This window comes from Chlamydotis macqueenii, chromosome 19 (genome assembly GCF_036417535.1).
Source record: "Chlamydotis macqueenii isolate bChlMac1 chromosome 19, bChlMac1.mat, whole genome shotgun sequence".
In the NCBI taxonomy this organism is placed as follows: Eukaryota; Metazoa; Chordata; class Aves; order Otidiformes; family Otididae; genus Chlamydotis; species Chlamydotis macqueenii.
Genome location: NC_141574.1, coordinates 6,082,216 through 6,106,969, shown reverse-complemented (window position 1 = coordinate 6,106,969; position 24,754 = coordinate 6,082,216). Strand labels below are relative to the sequence as shown.

Genomic DNA, 24,754 nt, shown 5'->3' with positions numbered 1-24,754 from the left:
TTCAAATCTGGTCAACAGAGGTCTTAAAATGTCAGCGTAAACAGGAGGGCAGTCCTGGCGGGGCGTAGGGAAGCTCGCTTGGGCTCATGCTGTTTAACAATAGGTTCAGTGACCTGGACAAAGAAAAACCTTTGCTGATGAAGCCTGCAGATTAGACACCATCTCCTACCCTCCCAGTCTTTGAAGAGAGCAGTTCACCAACAGACAAAAAACTCAAAATTGCTCAGTCGCCTCCTCACAAGGGAACACCTCGCTGTTTCAGACAGCAACATGCAAAGTTACGCCCCGAGGAGCAAAGGCTGCGGGACGCTGCGAGTGTCGGGGGGTACGGAGAGCAGAGGAGCAGAGTGGTCACCTCCTAAGCAACAGAGGGCTTACCGACCTACAGCAGAATTCAACTAGTGAAAATGGAAACAACACAAATTTCGACTGGAAAAAAGGCACATTTTTATCAGCAGTTGGAACGGGCTTCTCCAACAATTTGCTAAAGATCTCGATGGGTTCGCAGCCTTTTGAAATGAAGGCTGAGTGCTTTCGACACGATCTGCCCTTGTTCCCTTGGAAATTTCCCTGTGGTTTCCCGAGGGAGAGGAGACCAGAGGAGATGGCACAGCTCTCCCAGCTCGCCAGCACCTGGGGCTCTCCCGGGCTGGGTTCCCCGCTCCCAGCACTGACGCACACCACCACGGGGTTCCTCTTTGAAGAGGAGATTTCTGACCTACGCATTCTTCCCAGAAGCTCCCCTGATGTTCAAAGCACCTTGCTGACAGACAGGCAGGTGTGCCTGTGACAGCGGCCACCTCCCCAAACCCGGCGCGGGGGATTGAGAGCGGCCCCCCAAACAGAGCCCTAGGCAAGGCACGGGGGAGTACTGGGAGCCCAGCTGTGACATTTCCTTTCACCTATACCTGTACAGCTGTTTCCTACAGGGCTGCAGCCCCAAGTGAGATGTGTGAGGCTTCTGTAGGTGCTTGGGAACAAGATGGAACAGAAACGCTTCACACCTGGCCCCAAAATTACAGCACGCTGGAAGGTGGCCAACATAAACTGGCAGAGTACCAGTTGCAATGGACATCAATTAAGAAGCCTGTCATCCTCAGACTGCAGGGTTTTCTTTTTGCGATCTGCATCGCTCCTTAAGCCTTCAGCAGCACCAGCGCTGGAGTTTTCCAGATGGGATCATTTCCCTCAGATTCCACTCGCTAGATTTATTGCAGGTTTTTTTTTGTTTTTTTTTTTTTTTAAACCCACCCCCCCTTTTAAGAGCCTGAACTATTATTCCACATTGTGGATTTCTCCAGGGCTGTATTCAGTGTTCTCGTGCAGCGCTAGTGCTTGTTTGCCACGAGTTCCCTTTACCTTCAGCTGGAGAAATGCAGTTTTAAGGATAGGCTCACAACTCTCTCTGCTTAAAGAGTGATTAAAAACCGAGAGCAAATGCTAAATGAACAGAGTACCTCTCTGGAAGACGTCCTGTGTGGCCCTAGGAGATGCAGCAGCGGTCGCTAGGACGGCACTCGCGCCCGTTTCTACGAAGGTCCATTTGAAACAGCACAACAGGCACCAGCGCCTCCGCCACCCAGACCCAGGGACAGGGACTCGGCTTGATGCTTCCCACCGTGCTAACGCCGCCCGGCAAAGGCAGAGGGAGGCTCCCCTGGTGTCCGTGCAGTCCCCGGCGCTCGCAGTTCAAGGAAACGCCAAGGATGGACCAGGAGTTCAAAGTCGGTGACATTCCGCACGCTACCTTCGTGGTGGCATAGAACCCAACCTCTTCCCCATCACCCAATGACATCATCTCCCAGCATGGCCCATAATTTAGCCTAATTGCCTTTTACAACCCAAAGGCACCACATGAAAGGCAAGGTCAAGGCTGGGATGGAGTTCAGATACTGGTCAGAAAACATAAACATTTCTAACTCCGTCGCCTCCGGGCTGCCAGCTCTTGCCAAGTCCCCGCTCCGAGCAGGGCTGCCTGTGGCAGGGATCTTTCTCCGCTTGTTTGGAAACCAAGGCAGGCAAGAATGGAAGGAGTTTTTCAAGGATGACTCCTCCTTGGACTCTCCTGCTTGGGGCTCCGATCTCTGCTCACAGTTTCCCTTTTCCTCTCTGGACCAAACTCCAAGCTGGAAGCTCTCGCTCTCATGAGCTGAGTGCGTTTGCCTGCCAGCTGGAGGGAGATGCTCAAAGGCTATGGAATGGGAATATGGAAAGGATGCTGAGAAAACAGTTACATTTACTCACTGGGGTTTTCTCTCTGCTTACAAAGAGTCTGTGCTTTCAGAGTCCTGGTCTTGCTACCCTTCCTCTGATGCCTTGCAAGAAGTCCTCCCCAAATCACTGCAGCGTGGCCGCTCTAACATGGATTTCACCCCTGGCATGCCAGGAGTTATCAGGTCTCGGAAAGGACACCACGTCTGCTGTTTAGGGGCGTGACAGAGCCGGTCACTCTGATAGCCATTCCCCCTGGGGCTTTTAAACCTGGGGCTGCCTTTCCAAGAAGCATCAGACACGACTGCGCACTGCCAAGAGATATCTGCAAGTCTTAAGAAGACAGAAATACTGTAAATAAGTGAAATGAATAACAAGACAGGACTAATTTTAGCCCAAGCCTACTATGAAAGGCTCCTAAATAGCTAATTCAAAGGCTACTAGCTCTGCAAATCTAGAGCATGATGGGGCAACTAGAGAGCATAAAATTTGGACTGTTCACTGGGCTGGACAGTACAGAGGAAACAGATTTGTGTTTTCTAAGGAGAACAAAGCTTGGATTTTAGGCTATCTGCACCAACAGGTGAGCAGTGCAAACAGCAGGGACTTGTGACACAAGAACAGCACGAGTGTGGGAAGCTAACTGGCCACCCCAGCGCCGGAGGAGCCACGCCGAACTCAGCTTGTAGGTCTGCGGCAGTAAAATATCGCTAGTTATTTTTCAGAGCCTCGCATTTTAGGGCTTTCATTTGCCTGGTGAGGTGAGGCAGAGGTGAGACTAGCTGAGCAGTGAGTATCTGAGACAGTCCACTCCACAAACGAGCATGCACATGAGGGGGGAAAAAAAAAAGTGCCTTTCTGTTTCAGAGGAGGGAACCACAGTGACTAGCCCTATAAGCATATGTATTAATCATGCACCGTCTGGTTTTAATCCACACACTGCTGATCCTGCGTCTCACTGTATTGTTATCAGGGGAAGGAGTATTTCTCCTCAATCTTATTCACCAGCCAAAAGCCTGAAAATGCAAAAAACACATTTGTGAAGTGCCTTCCCAAAGACCCTGGGCCCCGGACCTGGTGAGCTGGGGCTGCTGCCTTTTTATTGGCGTTTAAAAACCTTTTATTAACGTGTGTCAGGGCTGGGGGAGGAGAGAGGGGCTCAGGTTTCAGGACCCCCCATGCAGAGTGGTTTATTGTGGGAAGGGACATTAACACTTTCTCCCCCGCGTCTCCCCGGCTGGGGCATGTGGCAGAGCGCACAGGGCTGGCACAGGTTTGGGGATGAGCACCTCGAGCCCACGCAGAGCTTGCAGAGATGCCATGGAGGAGAAGGATGTCCCTGCTCTGCTCCACGCCGGGTGATTTGCAGCCCTCTTTCAGCTTTGCCACCAGCTTCGTGGGGTCACTGCAGAGCAGGATGCACCCAAGACAAGGGGATTCAGTGAGATCTGAGGAAACCAGGACGTGCTCCAGGTTCTCAGGGCTGCACTAGAACAGACCCACGCACACCTCTGATGCACCAGCGCTAGGACTTGCTTTAACCTCAACACAACTCAACTGGTTTCCATTAAAAGTCCCACACAGCAGCACCGCACGCCGCATGGCGAATCCACGTTTGTTACCTTCCTCCCTTCCTCACCTTAACTCAGCCATGCTGCTGTTCCCTGCCCTTTCCTCGGGTCCAAGGCTGGGCCAGCGAGGTCCTGGCAGCGTCTCCTTCGGCTGCAAACACTGCAGACGCAGTCTGACAGCTCAGGCACCAGGCTGCATAGTTTGCTGTTGACTGGTACATTCGATGGTGTTCCATCACACAAACTGCAATGGATATCTGCCCAACATACGCCCAGGAAAACATCACCAAGTTCTGCTCACCCTGGAGCCAGCTTTTGTTGGTTACAGCTTCAATGACAGTGCAAGAGACGATGGGAAGCTCTAAGTGTCACACTGGCTCCAGCAGGAATCTGAACGCACAGCTTCATGGCAACGAACGGAGTCAGAACATTTTCACTCAAAATAAGAGCCAGGCCAAATGCTCAAAAACTTGCTGAGAAACTCTGGCTCAATACTGCGCTCCATCTGCTAAATGGGACGTGGAGAACAAAAAGAAGTGGGAAGCAGAGTGTTTATCCTATACAGCTTACAAAACAACCATCCTCTTGATGGAGCCAATAACTTCACACCATTTTAAGCCCAACACTTCCCAGTCTTGCCTTTAAACAGATTCTTTACCTCCAAAATTTTACAAGTTCATTTTAAAACTACGGTGCAAAAGCATTGGGTAAGGATTTGGAGCACCAGCAAGCAAGGTGAGATTTTATCCTTGCTGCAAAAAGCCAACGGTCTCTCCCTAGCCATGCAAGTGACAGGAAAGGCATCACAGCAAGCTTCCCAGAGCTACTTTGGCATACCAGAACCCTTCTCCCAGCTCACAAGACGTTCATAGGGTGCCACATAAAGAGCAGCACATTTTCTCTGCCTCTCCAGCAAAGAGCTGTCAGGAACTTGAGCTGAAAACTGGGCCAAGACTGAGAACATGAGGGAAAGAAATTGGGTGCAGAAAAATAACTCCCACTAAATAGCAATGAAAAATCAGCAAGGGAAAGAGTTCTTGCTGCACAGAAAAACTATTTCTCACCTCCTCACAGCTCAGCCAGTCCGCAACCAACAATGAGAACGCAAATGGGAAAGTTCCCGCGACGTGGCTGGATGCGGTACGTGCCGGACAGAGCCACCCCACCGCAGCGCCTGCTGCCATCGCCTGATGGAGGCACAGGGATACAGACCCCCTCGTGCCACCACGCTCAGCATGGGCACAGCACCCTCCCACTGCAGCATCTGCTGAGGAGTCAGGTTTGTCTGGGCTCTGGACACTTAAAGGAGGCCAGGGAGCAGATGGTGGACAGGGGACCGCACCCAAGGAACCCCAGTTAAGCTGAATTAGGGGCTTCTCTGCAGGAAGGTGCCTTTTTGTACCTTGCTCACAGTCATTCGTGAAAGACACACGGGTTCGTGCCTCTCAGTCACACCTTCCTGACCTGGTCCGCACTGTTTCTACATCACCCTGCTTCTAGAGAGTCAAATAATTCACTTAATTAATACCCAGAAGGAGAAGAACTGTGGAACAAGGCAGTCATTTGACTGTAATGACGCAGCTGCCACTCCAGTCCCTTTCTACAGCATCACCAAATCACAGAAAATGGGCTAGGAGCATCCAAAGAGGTCACTTCGCCTCCTTTTCCAAGGCAGTTCACCTCCACCCAAGCTGTACCTGAGAGAGCCACCCAGCCTGCTTTTAAAAATCTCCAAGGCAGAAGAGATTCTGCAGAATCGCTAAGGAGGCTGCTTTCAAGTGCTTAACTACCCAAAGGTATGAAGCCTTTCCTAAAGTCCAGCCTTAATCTGTGTTGCTGCAATTTATGCCCATTCCTTCCTGTGCTTTTCAGCCTGGAGCCGGAAGACAGCTTGTTCTCCTCCACTCTGCAACAGCTCACTGCATTTTCCCCGAATTTCCTCTAGACTAAAAAGCCCCAGCTCTTCCAGTCCCTTCTTGGAAGTCAGGCTTCTGAGATCTCTGCTCTGTCTCACTGGCCTCCCCTGAATCCTCTTGGGTGTCTTCTGCAAAGTGAATACGCACATCTGCTGTTTCACCAGTCTGACCATTCAGGAAAACACTGGTCAGTGCTGGATTGAGAAGAGGCCTTGCAGAACCCGTTGCTTCTGCTCAGCACGTTCTGGGCAGGGCTGGTGCTGGTGGGCTCCTCCATGAGATGTGTTTGGTGCGTAAGGCAGAGACCAGAAGGCTGCACAACACAACTGGCACGCAGCGGGGGCTCAGACCTGCGCAAACACGAGCGAACGCCCCAGCGTGCTGGGTGTGATCACAGATCCAAAGTCAGCTACGTTCAAACCAAACAAGACCCGCAGAGGCAGGGAAAAAAAAAAAAAAAAGAAGAAAGGAAGGAGAGGATGGACACAGCCAGGCCTGGCTCCTTCTCTCTGGGATCTGTGTCACCTCTTCAGCAGACTGCGCTGGTACGGCCGTGCCTGCCAATCCCGGATGCTTGGGTGGCTGCTGCTGCACCGGGACGGCACCAGCTCCCGTCAGTGGTGTTGTACGTTTCTTTACAAAGCATCAGAACCAAAGCGAGCCAACACAGCGAGAAAACTCAGCTCAGAAGCTCCGGCGTAGCTACAGGACAAAGATTTGTCTCTTTTCTCACACATACGAGCGCAAGTGCCTGGCAGGGCAGGTAGATGGCACTCCGAATAAACCAGTGTGTGGTTAGAAGAGGCAGAGTTCAGGGAATACCGACCCCCTCCCACAAGGTAGGAGCGCCAGACCGGGCTGCTCAGCCACCTTACCTGCCTGCTGCGGGCTCTGGCTTGTGGCTGCCGGGGAAGGGGTCCCTGCGTAGGGAGTGGGGCGATGGGACTGTCCCCAGCAGAACCCCTGTGAGGCCACAGCACACACAGGGTGAGCGGGCTACCTCAGGGCAGCAACGGCAACCGTCTGCTTGTTATTTTAATCCTTTCAAACAGAGCCTTGAAAATCCGTTTTTCCACAGTGATTTCCTGGAACAAGGTGCTTCCCCAAACTGGGAGAGCTCTCCGTTTTACTGGACCCCGTGCTCTCCTGCCACGGGCAGTGCTGTGAGCACAGGCAGGGCAGGCAGAGAAGCGAAACAGAAATTCGCACCTCTTGGATCCCTCTGCGACAAAGGTCCTAAATTTCTCACCGTCATTTCAGGAAAATGTCAAGGAGAAGTGGCACACGGGAAGGCAAATTGCCACCGTCACATTCAGGCTCCCCACAGAAACCAGCCCCTGCGTCTCCACTTCTCTTCCCGTAGCACCAACCGCTCAGGGAGGCAACGCCGTGGCTTCCCCGATGAGGAACATTCCTGGTGCTACGCTTCTGCCTCCGAGCAGGAAACTGTTGAGAGCCACTCTTATCCTGCCGTGCCTCCAAGGGCGTGCAAAACAAATGCCATTGTGCCTCTTCCATCCCCCACCGCGTTCAGACACGTTATCCAACAGCAGCCCCCAGGTCCCTTCTGGCCAGGTGGTGGCAGAGAGCAGACCCAAAACCCCACATCAACAAGGGAACTGATTTCATTATTCTAAAAACAAACAGCCAAAGGAAAGTTCAGGCTAGAATGGGCTCCTAGAGCAAAGAAAGGAAAATAGAGAACGGGCAGTGGGGAATGCTTCATATTCCTAAAAGCCTTTTGTACGTTAACACATGGTGTCTGCTTCTCTCTAGTCACCTATTTATCACTCTCCTCTTTAGAGAAGGAAAAAAGTCCTGGCTGCCTTCCTAAGGCAGAGTTTTGTGGCCGGGGGGAGGGGGAGGGTGCTTTAAGCATGATGCAAACCATTTGGAGTGCACCGAGAGCACTGCCAACACAAGCTGCACTATTTAAACAAGTGAGGAAATGATCGTATATACAACATGCCAGCGAGCACACACACACCAGAGGAAGTCGAGAGGGGTTTTCATGACACAGAGCTGGATGTCAGCGGCTGAAAGGTCGATATTTTCCCTTAACACCCTTCTCAATGACTTAATCGTGTTCCGTTTGCACAGAAAACTTCCCAAGAATAAAAGTCTGGAGGAATCAAGGGGGGATGTTTGGCCTACTGCTGACCTTGTCCGAGGTCCTCTCCACGTAGCAGGGCTCCTGGGGGGCGACCAGCAGCGGAACGAAGCCCGAGAGCAGCCGATCCTCTTCCAGGCTCAGCAGGGCAAGGTCGTCATCTGGGTCCTTGTACAAGGGCACCTCCGACTGATTCACTGTGGTCAGTATGTTACAGAAGTCAGCCAGCGTCGCCCACACATCTACTGAGACCCTGGGAGAACGAGGAGAGACGTGAGCAATTCGGGGCTGGAATGCGTTGGGAGTTGCCTGCAATGCTGCAGCGAATACCAGAGAGGTGAGGCGAGGCGAGGCACGCCACCGCCGCCGCTAACCTACCCCATCGGGAGGGCTCCCGGCGCAGCTGCGCTGGCACCGAACCCAGGAGGGCTCGGAACCCTCACTCGCGAGCGCTGACACCGACCGCCCCGTCCTCCCTGGATCGGGACGGCTCCCAGGACCTCGTCCTTCCCGCTGCTTTGCCCACCTCTGCCCGCTCCTGAGCTGGCACAGGCGCAGGAAGCGGCTTCCCAGTCCAGTGCCGGCAGGAAACCAGCTCATTCCAGATGGGAGCAATGATGCTCGTTACTCAATTTTAAAGCCTGCTGGGAGGACAGACCGAACACCCGCACTGCTGTCAGGGCAAAAGAGGCACCTGGGGGTGTCCAGCCCGGCCCGGGGGGGGCTCCAGCGCAGCCCAGGGCACCCTCCACGCAGCTGTGACCGCGTGCTGCAGCCACGCTCGAGGCACAGAGATTTTTCAGTTAAACCCCAGCCACAGCAGGTTTAGCCGTGTTTTGCCTCTGGCCACGGTTTCGACACTCGCGAGCGACCTGCGAAGCTGCCTCTGCGGTGTCTCACCTTCCCGGAGCAGCGGTGACGCGCAGGGAGCCGGGTGCGAACGCGAGGCCGCCGGCGGCCCCGGACCACTCTCCGTGGCACATCCCCGTCGCCGAGCACACTCTGGGGAGGGCCCAGCACCCCGGGGAGGGTCAGTGGGGGGGGGAAGTAGGCACTGCAGCCCACAAGGCCGCCTTGGACTGCATTTATCTTCTAAAAGCACTCACATGGGGGGTTTTTAGCGCGTAAACTGGGACAAAAGCAGGGAACAGGGGAAACTGGCGCTGATCTGCTTCTGGTGGCAGTAAGGAGGGTTGCTCCTCCACCTCGCACCTCTGGGGCACCGAAAATTGCAGGGAAGGCGGCGTCACCGGGGGTGCAGCAGTGACCGGTGCGGCCCAAGGCAGCCCAGGGCTGGAGGGAGGCCCCCTGCTCTTTGAACCGCTCCAGGTGGACAGAGTCTGCACTTGGTTATTTACGGGAATCAATGTACCAGGAAAGCGCACTGAAATGAAACATCTTGTTTTCAAGAGCGTCCTGGGAGCCAGGCAGAATGAGGAGCCATTAATCAAAGCCCGGCACGTAATCAGCACACATGTAACGCAGAGTCGCCCACGTCCCTAAGCCAGCCCCAGCCCGCACGCCGCAGAGGAGAAGAGGTCCTTCAAAGCCCTCTGCGCGCAGACACCGGGAGCTGGGTTCATTCACAAAGCTCCATCGCTTGGCTCAGCCAGGTCTGGCTGTCAGAAATGTTTAAATATGGAAAAAAATAAACAGTTGCAACACGTTTTTCGGAGGGATCTGTCCGAGGCCCTTTGTGATGTAATGGGAAACGCTGCGTTTGTGCTACCAGCTGGAAAATAAACAGAGCTGCGAGGGTTAAAAGGAACTGAACTTTCCACGACCCCTATCTGCAAAAGAAGAAAATAATAAGAGGAATGATCCACTGCCCCACAGTCCTGATAGTTTATCCTCCGGCCCGGGCTGCAGAGACAAGCACCGGATGTGATAGGGCTGCTCTGGGCCACCTCCAAGGCGAGCTCTGCCCATGGGAGATGCGCAGGGCTTGGAGGCTCAGCCCTCCCCCAGTGCCCTGCTGGCAACTGGGCTGGGCTGCCTGAGTCCGGTCACATAGCACTGGTGGGGCCCCGCCAGCCGCGGGCTGCGAGGAGGGCTCGGCTTGGACGAAGGAGGCGCGGAGGCTGCAGGCATCAGCGGGGAAGAGGAACGGGGAGAGCGTCCGCAGCCGCCGGGGAAGGAGCGCACGGGGGCGTTGGGGCCAAGCGTGGACGCAGGGGATGTTCCCCGGGGGCTGAGAGCCAGGTGCATGGGGCCAGGGTGGAAAGAAAGAAAGGAAAGAAAGACACCGCAGAGACCTTGCCTGTATTTCCCAAGAAACAGAGCTGCAGGCAGGGGATGGAGATATCCAGGGAGGGAGGGAGGGAGGGAGGCAGAGAGCAGCGGTAGGATGCTGGGCAGGACTGGGATGCACAGTGGGGCAGGGGTGGTGAAGCACAGATGAAGCACAGGGAGCCACCTGCCTCCTCAGGGCTTGGCACCCGGCGCAACAAAAACGCCACGTGAAAAGTCACCGAGCCGATGCTGCCAACGCCCTTGCAGCCACCCAGCCCAGCCGTCCCCTCCCCTCTCTCCCCCAGCCCGCAGCCCCTCCGGCAGCGCTGCCAGGCAGGGCAGCCCCTCACCACCCCCGGAGCATGACAGCAGTCCCTGTCACTTTATCCCCTTCATCCCCAGCTCCCTACAGCTTCGCAGTGCCTTGCCACATCTGTCATTTGCACTGGATGTGTTAGGTTTCCACCCTGGGCTTCCTTCACTCAAACCGCAGGCTGTGCTGGCTCCCTGGGTAGCGAGACCTCGCTGCGACGCAACCCCCAGCAGCCCTGCGGCAGCGACCAGCGCCCGGGCGGCACCCTCTCACAGGCAGCACCCTGCAGAGCCTCCGAAAAGCCAACAAAGAAGAAAGTGTTGGTGTTTCTGCTCTGCTTTTCTCCTGCAATGCAGACATAGCACTGCAGAGAGTAGGTCTGACCATTTTCTACCTTCCCCTCGGGCGCAGCTCCTGCTCTGCAGTACATCTCGCAGCACCGGCACCACCACGATCACTGACTGGCCGCTACCCACCAGCAAAGCCAGCGAGGGCTAACGGCTCACGCTGACGCCGCACAGCGCAGCGGATCTCCTGCTGGGATGTGGAATTGCCCCAGAAGGTCACACAACCCTCAGGAGCCCCGTCAGGTCCCTTCCCAGGACACCACCGCAGGCACCTCCGGGCGTTTCTGGCTTACGTCACCCAACGGTGCCGCGGTGCCGGAGCCTCTCTGCAAAGCCAAGGCAGGCCCAGGTGTCTGGAAGCGCTGCATACGCACAGTGCCACGGCTCTGGTGTCCCTCTGCAGAGGGAGGCTCTGAATTACTGACACCGAGCCCAGGCACGCAGCTCCCAGGTACAGGGACGAGGCTCCCAGAGCTTTCAACCGAGGAAGCGAGAAGAGGGTTAGCGCGAGGTCTTTCCTCGGAACGGGGGTTCATTCACTTCCCCACAGACACATTTACATTTGCTTATTCCACTAGGACAGGAAAAAAAAATAAGAGTTAATTTCTTTTTTATTGCCTCAAGATTCCAGGTTTAATGTAGCTGTCAGTGTGAGCGCAGCCCAGCTGCACGCCGACAGGACGCAGCCCGGCCAGGCGACGGCGAGAGCGCCGCACAAGTGCGCAGCCGAGCGCGCAGGTTGGAGCGCGGCCCCGACGCGGCGGCGGGGGTGGCTCCCACCAAAAATGGATGTCCACGATGGGCACGCATCCCTGCGAGGGAAAAGGCATGCAGCAAAACGCACGGCAAGCGGAGGGCGATGGGGGCGACGGTCACGGGAGCGAGCCCGACGCTTGCCGAATCCCTGCCGGCCGCGGCGCTGCGCGGCACTCCGGCGTAAGCCACCATCTTCACCGGGGGCGCGGGCCGCCTGGTGATTAATATCAAGCACAATGACCCCATGTTACAAGCCTGCGGGGGCCTGTGGAGGTGGCCATTTCCTGTGTAATACCAGCTTGTTTAAACACTAACATTCAAACTCCACAGCTGCAGAACAAACCCGGAAAGCGCGGCGCAGAAGAAGCCCTGCATTGTGTTCCCCGGCCGCCAAGACCCCGCGCTGCCGTGCAGATGGCAAACGCCTCGGGCCGGTGCTCCCGGGGCCGGGCGATGCGCGCCCACCGGCTCTCGGTGCCCATGCCAGCTCCTGCGTCTCCATACAAAGCGCATCTCCCTCCTTGGGTGTCCTCTCTCCCAGCCCAGGGGAAGACAAACCAAAAGCAGCTCCTCTGTAAGGAACAAAAGGGGTTGGTGGTGGGAGCTCTTCCCAAAAAGCATTCACCAGCCTTGCCCTGGACTCGCATACATTTGCCCAGAGTAGGGATGAGGTGGCCACAGCCCCTCTGACGCATGGCACCAATATTTTCCCCTCTCTGTCCTGCACATGGTCCCTTTGGCCAGCTGGGCATCAGTAAACCCATTCCTCTCGCGGGAACCTGCCTTGGGAGTCAGAGGGACGCTCTCCTCTCCGGGAGCGGTGCAGTCTCCTCCCAGCCAGCCCCTGCCTCGCCACAGCCCCCTTTTCCACGGAGACTTTTGGCTTCTGCTTCACTCAACTCTACCTTCATTCTCGGCCAGGTTTGCGCTACGGAGACACCTCCGAATCCTCACTTTGATGTCTCGATAGGGAAACTCTGGTGGCCAGCATTACGAACTAAGGCTGAGATCTGCAGAAGGGATTTTCCACTTAGGCTCCGGCAAACTCCAGCAAGGTCTTGGCATCCCTGTCCAAGACTCTGTCCATCTCTCCCAGTGGGAGCTGCCATCTCAGTGACACTTCTCCGCAACAGCGATGTGATGAGAGCGATCTGGCAGATCTCGCTGGGAAGGTAAGCTCTAGAATGTGCTCAGAGCTTTTGGATTTAATTTAATACTTGGTTTAAATTAACCATTTTTAAATGCTTGCAGACAGCCTCCACAAACCAAGAGGCCCTTCGCTCCAGCGTGGAAGGAGCACAGATTCGCCAAGGTCAGCCCTGTGGCAGTTTGTCTGTCTAGCCAGTGGCTTCCCCATCGGTTCTTGCGTTTCGTTTAGCAACAGATTCATTGAGGCAACAAAGCACAGCGAGGAGCAGCTCTGCTCTCCCCTGCCCAGCCCTCTTCACCCATCTCAGCTCCCCAGCCAGAACCCCCAAAGGGAGATGGATTCACTTGAACAACAGCAGCCTCCTTGGAGACTCCCTTTCACCCCAACTGCCGCTAACACCTCTACCTTAGGAGATCCACCCCCGTCTCCAGTACTCCCTACTTTTACACCCTCATCTCTGCAAATGACTCCTGAGCTGAAAGATGCTGCTCCAACCCAACGCAACCTCTTTAAACAACCGCCTGGTCAGACTCCAACACAACGTTTGCCATGAAACACGTAGATAAAAATTAATTTTAAGATAGAGAAGTGACTGATAACTGCAGCTAGAAGACCTGGGAACGTCTGGTCCAGAAATACAATCCCATGTCCTGGAAAAACCTGAGAAAAGAGCCATGGAAAACTTGCTGAGCCCCTCTCCCGAACTGGTAGAGGGGAAGGACACTCCCTGCCCCTCAAATACACAGCAGCCCCAAGAGAAGGACCTAGGCAGCCTGTCACGTCTCTACGGCCTTCTGGCCTGAAAACACGTCCCAGCGCATCCTCTGAGCCGCAGTGCCCACGCAGGCGTGGCCAAGAGCTGGGTGAACCTGTCAGAGCAGGGAGGATGGGTTTGAGGAAGAGCGTAGCTTCTCATTCAGGTTGAATTTGAGACCACCGAGCCCCCAGCTAGGGAGAGGGTGCCTGCCGGCAGCCAGGGCTCATTCCCAAGCCCCTGTCAAGAAAAAGACCTTGAAGATGCAGCCTCCCATCCCGCTCCTCTGTGGGTTGCAGCCTCACGCCGGTTTCCAGCAGCGCCCACCCCTCACACCTTTCCCTCCGCCTCTGTCCAAGGGGGAAAGCAGCAAGCTGAGGAATCTGGTGTAGGCTTTTTTTTTTTTTCTTTTTTGGCTTTTTTTTTTTTTTTTTTATTGTAAGGACTCAAATCCAGCAGTGTGATAAATGCATCTGAGCTACAATTAGGAAGATATATAGCATCAGAATGCGAAGGTCTGGGCAGCGTGGTGAAACGCGGGCTCTCCAGAGCCCCAGCTATGTTTCCCATTATGTAACCCTGGTCATGGGCAGACAGCCAGACTCCAAATGAAAAAGAGACTCTGGCTTGGCACCGTTTCTATTTTCCTATCCTCATTCGGGGTCAGCGCAGTGTCATACAGCTGCAGAGAAAGCTCCGGGGATTAAACCTGGGAAAGACTCCAAGACCAGGACCCGGGTTCAAGTACCAGCTGAAAGCAATAAACCAACTGCCACAGCTGGGCTGAGTTTAGACGTTCTCAAAGTCCCCCAGCTCTCTCTTAGCAAGAAGGAGCAAACGTGAACATGGCGAGGGCAGCGTGAGCAGAGGCCTCGGGATGTTATAGCCCCAGCAGCCCGGGCTCTGGCGGAGCCTTGACAAACTGCCCCGCTGGCCCCGAGCCCAGCCCGTCATTCTGGCAGCAGCGCCGGCCCCGGACGAGCTGCACTTTGATGCAAGCTCTGGGCCAGGTCTTTGCTCCTAGGGGGGTGTCAGGTAGGTATGGGGCCTGTTTTTTCCAGAAGCTTTAGCACGTTTGTGGCATCCTTGCAGGGCGCTTCTGTGCTTCGGGGTTTTTTACTGTCCCTTTTCTGTGCACGCCCCACCACGAGGACACCGAAAGTGATGGCCACTTGGCACCGGGAGGCCGTTTCAGGGGGTCCAGCCAGCTTCTCCATTGGCACTGGTGGGGACCTCGTGGCACATCCCACCGCTGTGAGGCACAGAGCACACGTAAATCGGCACAGGCCCCTTACTCTCACACCCTCCCTGCTCCTGAGCTCACCCTGCCCGTAAACCTTGGCTTACTCCAACACGCCTGCTGCTCTGACCTATGTTTTGCTTCTAAAACTTCTTTGAAGCTGCTCCTATCTAAACCCGCGGACTCGGTGGCTCTACCTGGTTACCAAACAGCCCCAGGCCAGATAGCAGACTTGTGTCAATAGAGAGCTGAAACGCTACCCCAGTGCTCCCCTTTTCCTTTCTCACTTCCAGGGAAAACGTTGGAAGTCCCATGTCGTGCCCAAGAGCGGGGCTGGTTCCCTGCTGCTCGTCACTACCCGCACCTCCAGGGAAGCTCAGCTACTGGTGTCTCAGTGCCGGACTACCAACACCCGGCCACGTGACGCCGGCTCAACGCAAAAGGTCTGGGATGAAAGAGCAGCCAGTCTCCTCGCCATGGATAAGACAAGTCAAAGAGCACCAGGGTGGAAGGAGCTGGGAGACAACCTGAGGAAGGCTGCCCGGAGTATGGGCACGGTGGGACAAGAGGGGCTGCTCAGCCACCTTCCACGGAGAGGGCAAGGTGGGGAAGAAGTTGGGCCTCTGCTACAGGATGAAGACCCTTGTTCCTCCACCACTAGGACCTTGAGGAGTAGAGCCCCTCAGCCCATACCCACTGCGACCCAAAGAGCCACGTGCCACCATCTCCTTCTCCCACCTCAACGGGCAAGCAGGAGCCCGCACCTGCTCCGGCAGCCCGGGGCGGGACACAGCCCTGCGCCCCGCGGGAGGGAGAGGCAGCTCGTCCCGGGGAAGGCGCCGAGCGCTGGCTGCGCGAACCCAATCAGAAATTCCATCTCGAAGCTGCCCGTCGCCAAGGGCTCAGCGGCTCCCTGCGCAGGCAGCGCGAGGGGAAAGGGGGATTGGTGCGCACGCCCTCACGTGACAGATCCCAGTTTGAGTTCCTGCCCAAAGATGGGCAGCAGTTCACATGAGCAGGCAGCGGTCCCACACCGAGCAGCCGACAAACAGAAAACAGACTCCATCTCCACAAAATGAGGCCCAGAACTTCCTGTGTGAGATTTCCATTTCCTCAGCCAAATGAAAAAGAACTGGAGTAAGAAGCAATAAACTAGGAGAGCGGGACTGGACCTGACGCGCGGAACGGGGACCCATTAATGGTTAAGCCACTTTGCTGGATTACTCTTAATGCGCCTTCCCATCACCCTGGGTTCTGGCTCCTTTGGATTAACAATAAGACGTGATTTCAGGCTCTGGATCCGGAGTACCGGAGGCAGATGGAAAATCCTGCGGGAAAGCAGCTACGGAGCATGCTCAGACACTGTTTCGCATACTCCATACTTGGCCCCTTCACTCGATTTTCTGTCCAAAAATATGCAAATTGCCTAGTCCGCATTATGGACTAATGGGCTGGAATCGGCTAGTTTAGAAAATTAACCCTTCCGTGCGTCGCAGGGGTAGAGACAAGCTGTTTCTGAAGCAGAAGGGAGGCCACTTTCGGAGCTCCAGGAAAAGACAAGCTGCTCCGGGCCAGCCCAGCCTGACCAAGGTTGGCCTGATTCAGTGAAAGAAAGGCAACCAAATGCTTACGCTGGAAACGGACTTGCCTCTTGCAGACAGGAAGGTCCTACTGGTTCAGCTGGCTGGGCCAGCAAAGCGCGTAAAGGAGACGTACCCCAACAAAAGCAGGCGCACATCCTAAGCAGAAGGTAAAATCCAGCTCATGGGACATTTTCTAAAACAGGGAAGGAAAGGGCACCCGCCAGGCCCCCTCAGAGACACTTCACTCCCACTCACGCGTCAATGAGGAAGTCACTGTGTCACCAAGGGTGACGAGCGCCCCCCAAACATCCCCTGCGCAGCGAGCCTCTCCTGGGGGCTCGTCAGTGTGTCACAGCCGGAGTAAGCAAAAACGAGGGGGAAAGGTGCCAGAAGGAGCCCAGGGAGGGAGCAGACACCAGAAGGCAGACCAGAGGATGCACGTACTGTTTGGGGAGCTCGAGAGAGGTCGGAGGAGGATTCCAGGTATCCGGGTGGCCAAGCATCCAGTCTGACCAGACCTTCACACTGGGGAGCAGTTCCTTCAGGTCCTGGGGCAAGGCAGAGACCTTGATGTCATCCTCCTCATCCTCCTGCTCCACCTCTCGTGGCTGAACTGCAAATAAAAGACATGAGAGCTGAGGCAGCTCACCGCAGCCAGGAGCCAGGCTCAGGCAGGGACTGGGGACACAGGACACAGATCCCAGCATCCCAGCCTTGGAGGCACAAGGGAACAGCCACAAACCACAACAAGCGCAGACAGATCTGTTCTCCCTACGCAACTGGCCTGGAGGGCGAGATGGGACATTTGTGATCCCTTTTGTTGAGGGAAATGGGATGCCAGTGCACCAGTCAGAGATAGGATCCCAAGGTCCCGGTTTTGGGAACTCTCCTGATAGCTGGCAGAAAGCGTGCCCTGCCTCCATCCCTTTCTTCCAAACATTTCCACCTGCACACATCAGGGGCTTTCATGCCAGATGATCCAGACATCACCCGGGCAGAGCTTGGGACGCCAGAGGATAACTCCAGAGCCCCAGCAGAGGGGAAGTGGGATACAAAACAGCAGGGAACGAGGGCCTGAACCCCACCAGGCTGCCGCGCAGGCGGCTGTGCGGATCCTGCCCGTGACCTTACCTGGCGTGCATTCCCTCAGCAGGCTGGTGCACCTCCTCACCAAGAGTGCAAACATGGAGAGCCCCAGGGCCGTGGCCTGTTCCTGGATGACAGAGCGGCAGTCTTCCGAGACGCACTCTAGGAGACAGAGAGGGTTCAGCGGGGAGCAGGTCAGACACTCCATCTTCCTTCACCTTCGTAGCCTCCCCTTCTGCATCCCGCACGGGGCAGGGATCTCTGCAGGGACGGGTAATTCCCCAGCTCACACCTGTCCTGGACCCAACTGCTCCACGTAGGTGGGGTAAAAAGGTGGTGAGCTGCCACTCCGGAGCGGGAAGAGGCCACCCATGTCACACTCAACACCACCTCACGCACCGAGCCAGCCCGGCCCAAGCCGGCGCTCAGGACTCCCAGAACAGAAGCTGCTGCTCAGAGCCGATGCCTTCCCCCTGAAGGAGGGGGGCATGTTTAAGTGTTAAAAGGGTAATTAGCTGCATGTTTGATCTTTGTCCCTGCTGGAGTTTTAACCTCAGCAGCTGAGGAGGGGGCTCCTCCCATTAGTTCACCAGTCACACAACAGCTTGTCAAGAGAACTTAATTGAAGCTGTTACTCAAGTAGATGCCACACGACCACAGCTCTTCCAAACAGAGTCGGCTGGGAGTGAGAGCAAATCCCCCCCCGGCACATCTACACCCAGCCAGAAACCACTTCTGAGGCTGCTGAGAGCAGCGGGGAGCCGGCTCGAGGGAACTGCCTGGAGCGGGCTGTGGGTTACATTTAGCGAGGCCGAGAGCCCTGCGGGGCACGCCAGGCTGCCCGTGCGCGCTCGGGCACCGCGCTGCCTGCTCGCGGAAGATTTTTAAGCCTTACGGGCAGCCTCTGCCCTCCGAATCCCCTCTGCCCCCAGTTGACGTCCTCCCTTGAGATGCAGGGGGGAGCAGCTGGCTGGGGGCTTGCCGGGAGGGAGGCAGGGATGCGCTGCGGCGGGGGAGCAGAGCCGCTGCCCGGTGGGATGGGACGCACTGGCACCGCTCGAGGGTTTTCTACCAGCCCACGCCCTTCGTTCTGCTGCAGCACCTTGCACATCGCCTGCCGCAGGACCGGGGCTTCCAGCCCTCGCCCCGCAGCTGGGGCGCCAGTGTGAGAAAAGCTGCCGCAAGCCAGGCAAATGATTTGCACGGCGAACGCAAATACGGAGGCGCTGACTCCAAACCAGTGCTTGCGCGAGCAAAGCCCCAGCGCCGGGACGGGGAGGGAGAGCCCCTGCGGAGCGCCAGCTCCCAGCCACCTCTGCCGCAGACACGAGCATCGGCCGCGCGCGGGCAAGGAGAAGGTGTTGGAAGCTGAGCTCCCCTGATGTGGCAGCCCAGGGATTTTGAGCAAAGGGCAAGAGGATTAAAGCAAGACATGGAGAGCCAGTTCCAGCCGGGGCTAGCAAAATGCCTGCAGGGCAGAGAACAAACACCGGGTTTTTAAGTGCAAATTATTTCAGAGCAATGGGGTGGAAGGTTAAAAACAACCAGAAAAAGACTAAAACACACCTAGAAAATACAGGAAAAAAATAGGAGGAAGATCTGAAGGCTTGATTTGGCCAACTCTGCCGCCAATGAGTTCAGCACCCACGGGGGAGACCACTGAGTGTAACTGAGGGTGGCACCAGAGGCACCCGGTAGCCAAAGGAGGCTCCCGGTAGCCAAAGGAGGGTGCTGTGCTCCTGGAGCCAGGGCTGAGCCGATGCCGCAGAGCAATGGAGGAAGTGCCACACTGCAGAGGCTGTCAACTTTCGGAGGAAACATAAAACTAAAGATGTGGCCACTCCGGGACAGTAAATCTCTTTCATGAAGCCTTTCCCACAACTAAGAGTGTTAGTCCCAGTGCTCTGGCCACAGTCCAGTTCAAGAAATTACAGTCGTCCTCCCCGCGCTCCCTCCTCCCGCACGGAGGCGAGATGCTGGGCTCTCATCACTTCTTGTCTTTAACGCGCACACAACAGGACCGCGGCCGTCGCGTTGCCGCACCCGAGTCTGGCAACTCCCAGCTCTGGGCATTTCAGCAAGCACCCCCACACTTTGGGTGGGTAGCACCCCAGGGACTCCGGGCACTATGCTCAAGCCAGACTTGCAGTTACCCCCGAACCAGGCTGGTACAAAGCTAAGTCCTCCTGCTCCAAAAAAGGCTTTCATGGTGCTGAGGGTCAGGAGCGCCGCCCTGATGTTTTCCAGGGATCAGCTCCAAGAGCTGGAGCAGTGCTTGGGCATGGCCAGGCTTGGTACCAGGGCCTCAGCCTTTCCCACTGCCACTGGCAGCTCTTCTTGCAGGCTACAAGATCCCCATGAAACATTAAAAACTCAAAACAGAGTAAAAGTGTTTCTTGCACGTGAGCTGTCACAGGTACAGCCACCCGCGACCTGCTCCATCAAACCTCTCGCATTGCTACAGATGTGAACCCCGTGCCCACCAGCTCACACCCACTTTACGTAAATCCACGGTGCTTCGACGTACCGCAACGATGCTCAGCCCCGCTACGGCCCACAGAGCTGCTCGCTGTGCAGGGAAGAGGAACAGGACACCCACATTCAAGGGTTTGTTTCCCCACGGTTCCAGTTCAGCTACCGTGGGCGTTGGCATCATTAAATTACACAAAACTCCTGGTCCTGAGAGTTCATTCCCTGGCCAAGCTTGTCAGCCTCGTTTCAAGGCGGCTCCTCCAGCCCAAAAACCTCGCAGGGGAGGACAGGCGCAGGTGAGAGCACGGCGGGTGCTTACTCAAGACCCCGGAAGGTACACCAGCGCTCCAGCTCCCAGCCTCACCAGCAAAGGCTCTTAAGAGCTTAATTGTAACAGAAAAGAGGGAAGCACCATAAATCAGAAGAAACTTCCTCTTTGTGCCTTTTCATCACTTTCCTTGGGAGCAGGGAGACTTTTACCGAGCTGGGAGCTTGGAGCCAGTGGTCACGACTGTGTGATGCGGAGGCAGTGGGGTGGCAGACGCCAGGCTCCCCCCCGGCTGCCCACGCCATTGAAGGCAGTCAAGGTGAGGGAACAAGCCAAGGGCAGAGCACTCACGAAATGAGGGGATCTAGATAGAAACTTGCAGAGCGTTTCGAGTGATGGGGAGTAAGGGAACCAGCTCTCTGTACCCACAGCAAGGTCCCTCGCCCACGGTGTGAAGTGTCTGAGCCTGAAAAATACGCTGCAGAAGAAGAGGACACCAGAAGGATGTGGACCTGTTGGAGTGAGTCCAGAGCAGGCCACGAAGATGATGAGAGGGCTGGAGCAGCTCTGCTGTGAGGCCAGGCTGAGAGAGCTGGGGCTGTTCAGCCTGGAGAAGGGGAGGCTCTGGGGAGACCTTAGAGCGGCTCCCAGTGCCTAAAGGGGGCTGCAGGAAAGGTGGGGAGAGACTCTTCAGCAGGGCCTGCTGGGACAGGACGAGGGGTGATGGTTTTAAAACAGAAGGAGGCAGATTCAGACTGGACATAAAGAAGAAATGTTTTACACTGAGGGTGGTGGCACGCTGGCCCAGGTTGCCCAGAGAGGCGGTGGATGCCTCATCCCTGGAAACATTCCAGGCCAGGTTGGCCGGGGCTCTGAGCAACCTGATCCAGTTGGAGATGTCCCTGCTTCTTGCAGGGGGGTTGGACTGGGTGGCCTTTAAAGGTCCCTTCCCACCCAAACTGTTCTGTGATTCTGTGAAGATAGAGGCGGCGGGGGAGAAGGGAAGGGGGTGGAGCAACACATCTGCTTTGAAGCCCACAGGGCATCATCACCTCTGAGCTGAGCAATGGTCTGCGCTGCTGGTAATGCGCAAACTTCATGGAAGGAGATGATCTCGGAGGCTGGAGTGACACTTGGGCAACTCCTGTCCCTGCAGTTGAACAGCACTAGTACAGCCTGGGGACACCAGCTGCCACAGGCCAACAAGAGCAGGCAGAGAGATCCTGACGGCCCAGGTCAGGGCCAACTGTGCGACTCCCAGATGTTTCCCCATGTGCACGGCGGGCACAGGAGAAGCAGAACTACAGCATGGGGTCCACAGGCAATCCTGCATCCTACCTCCGCAGGCAGTCACCAAAAGCCTGGTGCCAGAGACATTTTCAGGTGGCATCACTGGCATCGCATCAGCTAAAGCTGCCACAAACCCACACTCCACTTCCTCCCCTGAAACCCCAATTAGCCTGCAGTCAGATAACCATCCTGCACTCACACCCAGCCGGGGCGTGGTGCGGCCATGGTCAGGCAGACTGCAGCCAGAAATCACACGCCAAAGAAGTTGCCACAGAGCTGTGGGCCCCGAGGCGGTCAGCGATGTGGCTCCTCTGTGCCACCGGCAGCCGCAGCAGCGATGCTCTGCAGGAAATCACCTGGCACAGCACCAGCAACCCCAACACATTCGCCCTCCACCTTCTCCCCTCGCAACCAGGCAAACGTCCTGATCAATGCATCAGTTAAACAGCTCCCGTCACCACGTCACCTCTCAGCTCTTGCCCTCGCAGGCGCCCTGCGAACCAGATCATGCAGCTCATCGGGGTTCGAAACGTCACCTTTCAGCCGCGCCGTCGCCAGCAAAGGTGCCGCGTGGGGGAAGAGGAGGGTGGGTGAAGCTGGCACTGCTACCTAAATAACTGCTTGTTAAACCACAGCTGAAGGTCAGGGCGGCAGGACTCGCAGCGCCTGCAGCCAAGACTGACTCAGGGTAACGCCGTACCCGCACCGCACGCTGCACCACCGGCTGCTCTACTCACACACGACCCATGGAACAGACATGGCTCCCACACGCCGCTGGGAGCTTTCTCAAGCTGGATCTGTTCCTCCGTCTCTTGTAGCCCCACGTCAGCAAAACTCTGAGGCACACGCAACGCTGCACGCAGCTAGAAAGGAGCAGGCAGAGTATTTTAAAGCGGGGATGTCACCAAACACTTTGCAGTCCGAACCAACAGCCTGGGTAAGTTGCGTTACCCCACACTTCACAGGCTGGGTTTGCCTCGAAGATCCTTCTGCACCTGAAAAACAAGCGAGAGCCCTGCAGCCCGTCTGCAGCTGGACCAGCCAGTGGGACATGAGCTCTGTCTTTTTTTTTCAGGCGGGGTTCTGAGCACCGTATTATTAAGCCTGCCTGACACTAGCCACTCGTAAGACCCTTCTTCAAGTTGGCTCCGACTTTTAACTATCGGAGCTGAAGTTTCCATGCTGGGTGCCTGTCTCTGCCCGAATTCTTCCGGAAGTCTTTAGCCAAAACAGTTCGGGTACTTGTGAGAATGAGGCTAGGAAACAAGATAGTGGCTTACCCTCGTTAGAAAAAAACTCTTACAACCTTTTCCTTGAGCTGATCTAGCAACTGCAAATCCTGGAAAGGGGATCTGAGATTTTGCTGCAGAAAAACCTCTTTAGCAGAGAGTTTTCCTGTCCTACTAGAAATCTGTCCACACTTGGCCGAGCTATAAACATCTGAAATACAGCAGTTTTTCCACATTCAACAGGAATTCATTTCAGCAGCTAAAACCTTCTAAGATTTCACGTCCCTGAGCATGCTCCATCTTCCTGCCTCCTTTACACCTATCGCACTTACACCTAACCTGCGTAAGGTTACACCTTACACCTGCCCTGCTCCCATCCAGCACGCGGGAACCTCCGAAAAAATGTCCCTGTACTAGTTACTGCTGCTTGCTGTGAGGTGGAGATCAGATCCAGACTCCTCTAGCCGGAGCCCAGGCCATCTGCTCCGAAGCAGAGCCCAAGAGTGCGCACAGGGAAAGGGGATGGGACGGAAAAAAATGGGAGCTGATGAGCGTCGGACTGTGAGCACAGAGAAAAAGCAACGGGGAACCAGGGACGAGCGGTTTTTCTGAAGATCACAAAAAGCCTCCGAGCTGTTGAAGAGTCCTCCTGCTTCTCTGCGTGTAGGAAAGACGCGTTTCTCCTCCAGCTGGGCACTGGTCTGCACAAACGGCGCTGTTTTTCTACCAGGAGGCAGTTTCCTTTGCAGGGAGCCCGGGGAGCCGGGCGCGTCGGCCAGCGCCCTCTGCGAGCGCCTACCTGGGCTCTGGGCTGCATCCCGCGCAGTGGCTGCGAGCTCTGCTCCCACCCAGCCGGCAGCAGGATCCGACCCCGGCTTTCTGCAGTCATAAATCTACCTGTTTCGCAGGGGAGGGGGGAGAGAGAGACGGAGAGAATGGGGACTTTTATAACGGGGAGAAATTTGTGTTTCTCTGAGAACATTATATTCATGGAAAACATAAACCAACTGTCGTCAAAGTCGTCTGAGCTCAGGAAATGGAGCGGCCGGGAGAAGGCTGCCATGTGGCCGGATGTTATGTATTTCTAATTAGTGCTATACATCTTTCAGCAGCGAGTGTCCTTTTGCTGGGAAACACAACGCGCTGCCCTTGTTATTGTAACTGTCAGAGAGTGCTTAAACAGATAATCTCCAGGAAAAGTGATAAACACATCCCCTCTCCTACTAGGGTGTGCAAAACAGCAATGCCAAACCTCTATTAGGGCAACGCAACCAGCCACAGGAAATGGGAACGGGAAAAAAGCAGGCGATGCAAGGCGCAGCCGCCTCCGAGGAGAGGGATTTGCCGGAGGAAGCTTCTCGCGGCTGCTCGAGTGCCATGTGCCGAAGGAAATCCTGCGAGGGACAATCAGGGCACAGCGAGCGCAGGCCACGTGGCCTCGGCCAGGGGGGTGCTTGTGGGGATGGGGCAGGGGGGCTAGGAGTGAGGGCTCCCAGCTGCTCCGCTCCAAGCATGCTCGAGGCTGCAGGGGAAGCGAGTCACAGCAACCCCCGAGCTCGCGAGCAAGCAGCAGACGTGCTCCTACATCCCTCCCAGCTAACCCAACACAAGCAGCGCTGAATCTTTCGCTGTTAAACCAAGTCCAGCCAACAAGCGTTTGAGTCTCAAAGGAGAACAGATTCCTTTGATTGAGGCAACCGGACTGCTCCAGCCAAGGGTCAGGAGAAATCCAGTGAGACAGTTTCCACGCTGGCCTCCCCATCCCAACCTGAGCTGCAGCTCCAGGCCGGGAAGCCTGGAGCGGTGCCGGCAGCAGGTGGCCCCAGCACAGGCGCAGAGAGCCGCAGGGATGCGCTTTGCTGCCGGGGAGCTGAACCCACCCTCCCTGCGGCACGGGCGAAGGACCACGCGCGAAGGCGACCAAACACACGGACGGGTCTGCGGGCACAACCCTGAGGAGGACATTATGGGCTGGCCAAGGGATGCAGGAGGTGGAGGAGCTCAGTGAGAGCTGTGCCTAAGGCACCCGGCTGATATGTCAGCAGCTCGGCGGCACAGACAACTGATTCACCAGCCAGCTGCTGCCCTGCGGGTAAGAAGACAGAGGCTGGTCACCTCCGAGCTGACACCACCTGAAGGCAATTCATTTGCTTTCTTATCGCTCAGACACAAGAACGTTTTCCCTCTGAGTCACCGTCCGCCAGACGCAGCGCTGGCAGGGCTGCG

The 24,754-nt window shown here is 56.1% G+C and overlaps 1 protein-coding gene across 3 annotated transcripts in view; it reads right to left on the bottom strand.

Annotated features, from left to right (window-relative positions):
- Positions 1 to 24,754, bottom strand: part of SMG6 (SMG6 nonsense mediated mRNA decay factor) — a 112,477-nt gene that overhangs the window by 40,576 nt on the left and 47,147 nt on the right. For all 3 annotated transcript variants that reach the window (XM_086762981.1, XM_086762982.1, XM_086762983.1), the window contains exons 11-13: positions 17,315 to 17,431; positions 16,628 to 16,796; positions 7,860 to 8,061 (exon numbers count right to left, since the gene is read on the bottom strand). In XM_086762981.1, the coding sequence (XP_086619107.1) occupies positions 7,860 to 8,061; positions 16,628 to 16,796; positions 17,315 to 17,431 (488 nt within the window). The remainder of the gene's footprint in view (positions 1 to 7,859; positions 8,062 to 16,627; positions 16,797 to 17,314; positions 17,432 to 24,754) is intronic.